The sequence below is a fragment of the Misgurnus anguillicaudatus genome, chromosome 10 (assembly GCF_027580225.2).
Source record: "Misgurnus anguillicaudatus chromosome 10, ASM2758022v2, whole genome shotgun sequence".
NCBI classification, from domain to species: domain Eukaryota; kingdom Metazoa; phylum Chordata; class Actinopteri; order Cypriniformes; family Cobitidae; genus Misgurnus; species Misgurnus anguillicaudatus.
The window spans coordinates 39,413,438-39,422,900 of record NC_073346.2 but is presented as its reverse complement, the minus strand read 5'-3'; the positions used below and the strand labels follow the sequence as shown (position 1 = coordinate 39,422,900).

The 9,463-nt window shown below is 36.9% G+C and overlaps 1 protein-coding gene across 1 annotated transcript; it reads right to left on the bottom strand.

Moving 5' to 3' along the window:
• Nucleotides 1-1,188: 1,188 nt before the first annotated feature.
• Nucleotides 1,189-8,545, bottom strand: LOC129448812 (uncharacterized). Its single transcript, XM_055211425.2, has 6 exons — nucleotides 8,390-8,545; nucleotides 8,158-8,208; nucleotides 7,720-8,040; nucleotides 6,561-6,806; nucleotides 5,066-5,144; nucleotides 1,189-1,607 (listed from the first exon to the last, which is right to left on the bottom strand). The coding sequence occupies exons 2-6, from the start codon at nucleotides 8,201-8,203 to the stop codon at nucleotides 1,550-1,552; spliced, it is 750 nt and encodes a 249-aa protein (XP_055067400.2). The 5' UTR covers nucleotides 8,204-8,208; nucleotides 8,390-8,545; the 3' UTR covers nucleotides 1,189-1,549.
• Nucleotides 8,546-9,463: the final 918 nt, after the last annotated feature.

Below are 9,463 nucleotides of genomic sequence, written 5' to 3'. Positions count from 1 at the left end.
TGTCCGGGAAACCGCCCCATAGAGATGAGAAATAAAAACCAGCTTTGTTCAGCTATGATCAGCTGTTAGGCCGAGCTTTCGATGTTGTCATGGAAAGGTTAATTGTTTTTAGTCACATGACCTGCAATCGCTTGCGGGTTCCAGCACTCTGTCTTTAAATAATGGCAGAAAAAAATCGGCGAACATGGCAGCCACGTATCGGCCGATTTCGATACACATAAGACTCGCAAATATCGGCCCGATATATCGGCTGGGCGATATATCTGTCTATCACTAATTAAAACAGTTCACATGTTAGTTATTTCAGTACAGTTGTGTATATGGGTTGAGTTCTGGTCATTTATCTTATCTGCTCAGTCATTTGCTTAGGCCAGTGCTTCTCAATTATTTTCTGTCACGCCCCCCCTAGGAAGAGGAAAACATTTCGCGCCCCCCCAACTCTCCACCGCGACTGTAAATAGTATAATTTGTCTATAAAATTACACATCTGCAAAACATTGTATCCTTATTCACATTGAGAAAACACAAAAAGAAAACACAAAAAAAGAAAGAATAACTTTATTAACATTGTTTTTAGTCTGTAACAGAAAAGACTTAAAATGCATCAATTTGCCTGAAATAAAAAAATCAATTCTTATTTAAAGTATAATATTTTTTGACCATTTGATACTGAAAAATTACATTAAATATAACCAATAAATAAAAATAAAAAACACAAGCGGCTTATCAGTGTGATTGGGGTGTAATGTCTTTAAGTGACGGTGCAAAAAAAATCACTTCCTGAAAAAGTATTTTCCCCAGGGTGTCGCTTCGAGCCCCCCCTGGGGGTCCCGCCCCACTATTTGAGAAGCACTGGCTTAGGCGTTCCAGTGTTTTCAAGCTGGAATTTCCTTTTTCCCGTTCCTGTGTACATTGTGAAAATAAAGCTACAAAGCTGTCACTGGGGCAGTACCCTTTAAAAAAGGTCCTTATATGTACCATTTAGGTACAAATATGTATCTTTGAACTACCAATATGTACCTTTGAAGTACTAATATGCACTCTTTGGGTATAAAGGTGTACCTTTTTAAAAGGGTACTGTCCCAGTGACAACTTTTGTACCTTTATTTCTGAGAGTGTAACAAAGGCACTATTTTCTCTTTCAACACAATACGTCTATAGAGAAACACCCCACATAACTATTACAAGTGTGATTCATACAAAATTTTATTTTGGTAATCTGACTGCATTTAATGTATAACACAGAACAAGAGAACAAGTGAGGTAGTAAGCAACAAAATGGTGTTTTCCTTCGAAAAATATATTTATTTAAAGTCAAAATTTGCCTGAGTATTTTCTTACACCAAACCACTTTACAAATCTTTGGTAATCAGCTGTGTAACTTTGAAAACGTGACTGCACTTAACACATGATCTATCAAAAGAAAGAAAACTACTGCTTTCATGCATTACAGACAGCAGATGAACATAAACTAGAACACTGAAATGTGATACAAAGTAAATATACCATAAAATTAACAATACAATAAAAAAATGATAATTGAGAGTCACTAAGATCCGGAAACTGGTGAATGCCTGGTTTGACAGCGTTTTCTTATGTAAAACCCACTGAAAGAAAAGTTGTGTGAAAATAAATTAATTAGTAAGTATAAAATCAATCCATATCTAAAGAGAAAATGACTAGTTGTTTTCATTATATGTGCATAAGGATGCTTTTAAGAGGAACCATTTATTTCAACAAAACAGCAACTGGTGCCAATTAAACACAAAGGGACGGTGTCCCAGACGAGCTTAAGGATAATCCCATTATGACCTGGAAAAATGTTGAACTGACATATCTTGAAACATATCAGTGCTATTATTTTATCTTAAGTATTGATTTTTATCTAAAGCCTAATCCTGGATTAAAGGCGGGGTGCATGATTTTTGAAAAACAATGGAAAAGGGGGTTCATCGCTGTTCAAAACATTATAAATCCATTTTAATAGTTTTCAGAAAAAATATTTTTTTACCTAGACCCACACATTTTCTGAATATTCAATTCATTCTGTTAAAATGTTTTTTTTGCTCAGTCTGAACATGTTGAATATTGATTTTTAAATCAAACAACAATATTGTTATTTTTTTTTCAAAACGCTATAAATCCATAATTTTTTTTCCGTAAATTGATGGTTTGTCTCTAAAAAACAAAAAACAAAAAAATAAGAGAACATGCAACATATAATCAGGGACTTTTCATACTATAAATGAATAAGTTAATTATTTAGATTGTGATATACACTCACCGGCCACTTTATTAGGTACACCTTACTAGTACCGGGTTGGAGTCCTTTTTGTCTTCAGAACTGCCTTAATCCTTCGTGGCACAGATTCAACAAGGTACTGGAAACATTCCTCAGATATTTTGGTCCATATTGACATGATAACATCACGCAGTTTCTGCAGATTTGTCGGCTGCACATCCAGGGCACGAAGCTCCCGTTCCACCACATCCCAAAGATGCTCCATTGGGTTGAGATCTGGTGACTGTGGAGGCCATTTTAGTACAGTGAACTCATTGTCATGTTCAAGAATCCAATTTGTAATGATTCGAGCTTTGTGACATGGTGCATTATCCTGCTGGAAGTAGCCATCAGAGGATGGGTACACTGTGGTCATAAAGGGATGGACATGGTCAGAAACAATACACGATGCTCAATTGGTACTAAGGGGCCTAAAGTGTGCCAAGAAAATATCCCCCACACCATTACACCACCACCAGCCTGAACCATTGATACAAGGCAGGATGGATCCATGCTTTCATGTTGTTGACGCCAAATTCTGACTCTACCATCTGAATGTCGCAGCAGAAATCAAAACTCATCAGACCAGGCAACGTCTTTCCAATCTTCTATTGTCCAATTTTGGTGAGCCTGTGTGAATTGTAGCCTCAGTTTCCTCTTTTTAGCTGTCAGGAGTGGCACCCGGTGTGGTCTTCTGCTGCTGCAGCCCATCCACCTCAAGGTTCGACGTGTTGTGCGTTCAGAGATGCTCTTCTGTATATCTCGGCTGTAATGAGTGGTTATTTGAGTTACTGTTGCCTTTCTATCAGCTCGAACCAGGCTGGGCATTCTTTTCTGACCTTTGGCATCAACAAGGCATTTGCGCCCACAAAACTGCCACTCACTGGATATTTTCTCTTTTTCGGATCATTCTCTGTAAACCCTTGAGATGGTTGTGTGTGAAAATCCCAGTAGATCAGCAGTTTCTGAAATAGTCAGACCAGCCTGTCTGGCACCAACAACCATGCCAATTTCAAAGTCACTTAAAGGTGACATAAAATGATTGAACGGGGTATTTATCCTTGTTCTGTGATGCGACATGTAGACAATTTTTTTTTGTTTGGGTCTGTAATGCCTTAGAAGCTTCCTAAAAACCTCTCTCAGATAGCTCTATTAGGGTGGGGGATTTTAAACAAGTGGTTTTGCACCTATTTGGCTCCCCCTACTGGCTTAACTTGCAATCTCATTACTGATTGGCTGACTTTGCTGCCACTCTAAAAATGTAGCCAATTATTTTAAAGTGGAGGGGCAGTTAGATGCCTGTGATGTCATAAGCATCAGTTTTTCAGATTGGGCTGTTTTCTGGCTGACATTTCTAAAAGAGGAATTTCTATGAGACTGAGATGTTTAGCATTTTTAGCACTTTTTGTATGTTCATGAATGCAGGTAGACTACCATTATTCAACAAAGACAATGTAAAAATGTTTTTTCATTCTCTGTCCCCTTTAAATCACCTTTCTTTCACATTCTGACGCTCGGTTTGAACGGCAGCAGATAGTCTTGACCATGTCTACATGCCTAAATGCATTGAGTTGCTGCCATGTGATTGGCTGATTAGAAATTCGAATTAACGCGCAGTTGGACAGGTTAAAGTGGCCGGTGAGTGTACATTGGAGCCAGTATGAAATCGACGACGACGACGTCTAGCAGGTTAGTCCTATAAAACTCTGTGGCTATCATGTCTTGCCATATACAAACATCCTTCTTGGATATGAAATTGTTTAACGTCAAAAGTTGCTCTTTTTTTCAATAAACTTGCGTTCAAAACTACTTAGAACACAATCTAAGGCTGCATCGAAAAGTAACTTCGCATCTGCTGCCGTGTTGGATAAACAAAACTGCTTCAGTGTGTCACATAGACGTCGTCATCGTCTTGCTGCCTCCTCCCCGTTCTGTGATTGGTTCCCTATTTCAGGGGCAAAAAAGTCCATAGTTTCCATGCTAGACTTGCAGCGTTAATAAATTTGCGCACAAGGCAGCATGGAGAAATCCAGGCTAATTAAACGAGCCAATTCTGAAACAAAAGTTGTACTTACCAAATACTTTAAAGCAGATCGCCTTGCAAACAGGTATCTTTTCCGGACGACTAGTTGTATTAACATGACATTAATCCGGATGTATTAACGCGCCACCCGAGTGACGAACCTTCTTTTTTTGCTATTTTCTGTGTCCAGTCGGTGTTTTCTACCTCAGGTGTAGGTGTCGCTAGCTCATCAAGGCTATCAAAAGTGTTTACACCGTTTAAGGCACTCATTTTAAGGAACGAATAAACATAAACAAACCTCTGTTCAGAGCGCCTCCATCGGATTGCGTAGAACGCTCACTGAATTCTGATTGATCGAGAGGATAAATTGCGTAAATCAGATAAATAGGCTCCGGCGCTTATCGCGTTTTGGAAAAGAACGGCATCTTGTATCTACATTTCTTGTACCTACATTATTGCGTTTTGGAAAAGAGCTCTTCACTTGTAGCCAATCAGCAGTAAGGGGCGTGTCTACTAATCAACATCGTTACCTGGGTTGCGTATGTGTGGGGCGGGTCTTTCAATAAAAAGGTCCAGACTCTTTGGGGGTAGGGGAGTTTTTTACGTGATTTCAAATGTCAACATTGGGTTTCAGAGATCATGCACCCCGCCTTTAAGAAATCCCTAGAAATCTTAATAACCAATAGAGTCCATTAAAGTGATAGGTTTGATATATCACTCAGCTCCAGACATTTAAATCAAGAAATAAGATAAGATCTTACCCAGCCACACAGGAGATGAGTGCTAGTAAAATACTAACAATAATCAGTCCGCTGTAAGAAGAACAACACTCCTTCGATTCTGATGAGGATCAAACACACAACACTGAATACAAACTCAACAACATGACAAACAACAACAACTAAAACCTGTTTGTTTTCAATTATAATACATATGAAATCTGTTACAATCATTTGGAGACAACGACTGAGCATATAATAACTTGTTTTAAAGTAACCTCCTTGGGGTGGTTTCCTGGGCTTATCCTAGTCCCAGACTAAAATGCATGTTTGAGCTGCCTTCATTTAAAAAAACATTGCATGGGTGATTCTCACGAAACCATTGAAACACCACGGCACTAATGATTTTAGCTTTAAAATGTGTAATATAGTAACATTAAAAAGCATCAGAATCAACACAATACTGTGTTCTACCTTGCACAATGTGTGATTTCAACATAAGAATTTATAATTGGAAATTTTATCTCATTTTCTGCTGAAATTCTCATTACCGCAATGTGTCCGGCTGTGTTTGAACATGCGTTATGTTGTAATTTAATCAAATGAACACAAAAATATTAAGAAAAAAAATAAATTGATGTTTTGCTAGACTACTTTAGATGACAGAAAAAATATTTACTGAATATTCATGTATAATAATAATGAAGAAAAATTAGGAAAATGATGTGTCCATGCCTGATGTTCTCATCCTCCGCAACACTTTTTCAGAACAGTTTAAGCACACATACAGAATTTTAATAAAGTTTGATTTTGAGTGACCAAGCACATGGACCAGTTACTTCAAGATGGCTACCTGGTAAGATCATTTTTTTACAGTTAATTTGAAATATTACTTGTCAGAATGCTTACACGACATTTTGATTATCATTACCACAACAGATGCTTATTAAATGTTAATTTAATTAATAGAAGCATAATACTTTGGTTTTAAATGCATGTGCAGAATCTCCAAATTATGTTCTTTCAGGTTTGTCATGTCATTTTGAAAATATGTCAGTGTTGATGTTTTCTGACTGTTGCGGTAATGAGATTTTTTAGGACTAATTTTTAAAATTATGTTACAAAAAGTGTTAAATGATAAGTAAAAGTTTTTAAATTAATGTTCCCATTTACTCCAGACTTTGTTTTTCAATGTCTGGTGGGAAAAAAAGTAAATTTAAGCAATATTTTCATGCTTGACATTTTTAAAACCAAGTTTTCGTGAGAATCACCCGCATCTCTTATCATCTATCAGTGCCATTGATTTGTCTCAAGATGCACACCAGTATAGTTTTTGTAAGGCATGTTTGTAAAAACTAATTAAAGGTCCTTAAATACAGTAACTAAAGCCTAGTCCTGGAAAAGTCATAGGTTCGATTCCCAGAAAATATACATTCTGATGAAACTGTATATTTTGAATGCACTGCAAGTGTCTATGAATAAAAGTAATGTGATTTAAATGTCATATTCTTTGTGATATACAGTACAGTAAATATACCTTCAGTATGTTTTAATGTGAGATATGATGCCACAGATGTTCCCAGACTGCTTTTGGTAACACAGGTGTAGTTATATCCAGTAACCTGTGAGATGTCGAGTTTACTGCCGTTAGACAACAGCGCTGTTTGATTGGTTACTGGAACGCCGTCCACCAACCAAGAGAACTGAGGGACATCCCACTGTGTTATACTGGTGTCCACACCACATTCCAAAACATGCACGACTGACGCTTTTGGCGGATCATCTGAAGAAAACAATTCAAGAATTCAGACCTGTTTTTCTGGTCCTTATGACGTAGTAGGCTACCTTTAAACCTAAATATGGCTATACATGTAAAGAAAACACAAAAAAGCAGTATGTAAGATGTCTGCTAAAGATCTGGAATATTTCTGCCAGGTAAAATTATCTGATAAACATCTAGGAAGAGAGATTTTGCATTCAGTCTAAGGGTGCATCCCAATTCAAGTTGTGGGTCATTTTAAGGCTCGCTATTTGAAGGCAACAACCACTAAAAGCCAAGCAAAGTGAACTGAAATGAGACGGTCTAACCTACGGACGGAGTTGTGTCACTTGCTGTTTCCACTCACTACGCTTCTCATCGAGACACAACAGCTGAGAGCTATCAGACGTTTAAAAATAAATATGGAGGCAGATATTTTTACACACTGATGCAGATGAAACTATTCCACAACAGTATGTAAAATTCACCAACCTTAGAAATATAGAAAAGCAAAACGCACAATATTGCAGCAATACTATTAATTCACATCACTAAAACACCATTTATAGAAGAACAGTCACAAGGACCTTTGATTTGCAAAATATACAAATGATTTTATTTAACTACAGTTTTGAATGTTAAATTCAAAATACCCAGATGTCACGGCACGCATTGAATCTTGGGATAGCCAAGGCTGTGAAAAAGCCTTCGAATTGGGACAGCCTTCAACGCAGCCTGGTGATGTCATTAACCTTCAAATATGTACTTGAAATGACGCAGTCACTGAATTGGAATGCACATTGTATCATAAACATCACAGGCATCTTCTAATGTTTATATACAAACATAGATCTGGCAGACGTCAAATATAGACATCTCTGAGATGTACAGTATGTGTGTTATCTGGGGCTCGTGAAAAAAACAGTGAAGTAGTTACCTATTTTTCTGACTTCTTTTGAGGCATGCTTTTGGTGCCCATTGCTGTCTGTAACAGTCACCTTGTAGATGCCAAAATCGTCTGGGATTATACGCTTAATCCGCAGAAGCGCTTTATCCTTCTCTAAAGATATTCTGTCTGTATTGCCCGATATCCTCACATTCCCCTTTTCACTTTCACGCTCCCATGTCACAATATCAATCTTATCCTCTGGATTCTTCATAAAAACAGCTTCCAAAACCAGAGTTTCACCCAGAGCCACATACAAGGATCCTCCAATCTTAAACTGCACCGATATTCCACCATGAACAAACACCGGCACTGATGACAAGTATTTCAATACCATTAGTTTGTTGTAGTTATATTTGTGTAAACAAATGGTTGTCATAAAGGTTATATGGGAGGTTATATTTCATTTAATAACATCAGACAACTCACTGTGAGACAACATAAACAGAAACCAGACCAGCATCCATAAACCCATGACACCTGAACATTCAGAGATAATTACACCAACAATTCAAAGCTAATTAAATAAGAATAATTTGTCAAACACTTACGGAAAACATGTTAATATAACTCTAGAATGACACATTACACTTTTGTTTTGAATTGTATGTCAATCATAAATATATTAGATAGCCTAGATAATATTTTTTGACTTGCTTACCTTGACTTTTGAATCTTAAATTCGTGTTTTAATGTTCCGTGACATGATTAGTTTAACGCAGTATGATTTAAAGTTATTCCATCAGATCTTGTCGCTGTGAAGACTTCATGAGAAATGATTCCCGCTGCCGCTAGTGGGCGTGTCGCAAACTTAATGAGATGAGTGAGTATCTCCTTAGGGAGGATTGAAATTGGTAGGGTGCGTCTTGAGAGAAAACTACCCACTGATATTTTAGTGCACACAGCCTGTTAATTTTTAAGACAAGTTAAACGTATATTTTAGTCTGGGACTAAGCATGTCCTGGAAATTGCGGTGGAGGGCACGCTTTAAAACTTTTTATTTTAAGTTAAGTTATTAATTTACTTGCAGTGCAGCTTGTAATTGCCAAACTAAACGCAGTGCAGAAATTTAAGAAATGCTGGCAGTAGCAAGGGCATTATGATGACGTCGAGTCCCATATATGATAAAAACAACGTCAGCGGAAACATCAGACCCATAAGTTTAGTTATTTTTTTCTTTCCTTCTCTCTCTCTTTGTTTATTTATTTATTTTAAAATCTGGCTTGTTGATTGTATAATAAGTGTTTACTTTTGTTTAATTGCATATTTTTCATTATACTGTTGTTGATTTAAAAAAGTCTATAATTTAATTAAACAGTAATAATGTTTGCTACGTCAGAATTTATCCGGCAAATGCGTTATTTACTCTTTCTCACAAGTCAAAAACCACATCAAGCGAGCGTAAAAACCTTTTTGCCAATTAAGGCATTTTTATTCGAAATTTGGGGTTTCGATCACTCGTTTTTATGTGATACTTCAAAATGCGCATAAAATCATGTTGATGGAAACATGCCAGGCCGTTTCTCGGTCGCATATGTAGTCTGCACACGTCAGTTTATTTCAGTTAACTGAGCATTACATTCACAATTCATAAGCATTTTAAAACAATTTACGATTAACTAAAAATAATAGTCAACCTTGAGTTGTTAATATTCTAAAACAAGACAGTCTTTATGGCGTATGCAGCCTAAAAATGCCAAAACTAACCTAATTTATTTTCCAGAGAGTATGTAAT

Bases quoted from the DNA above. Each gene is read 5' to 3' on its own strand.
- LOC129448812 (XM_055211425.2), bottom strand. From the start codon at position 8,203: ATGGGTTTATGGATGCTGGTCTGGTTTCTGTTTATGTTGTCTCACA. The intron at 6,807-7,719 runs GTAACTACTTCA...TGTTTTCTTCAG, and splicing joins AAAAGAAGTCAGAAAAATAG to ATGATCCGCCAAAAGCGTCA. The intron at 5,145-6,560 runs GTATATTTACTG...GATCCTCATCAG, and splicing joins CACATTAAAACATACTGAAG to AATCGAAGGAGTGTTGTTCT.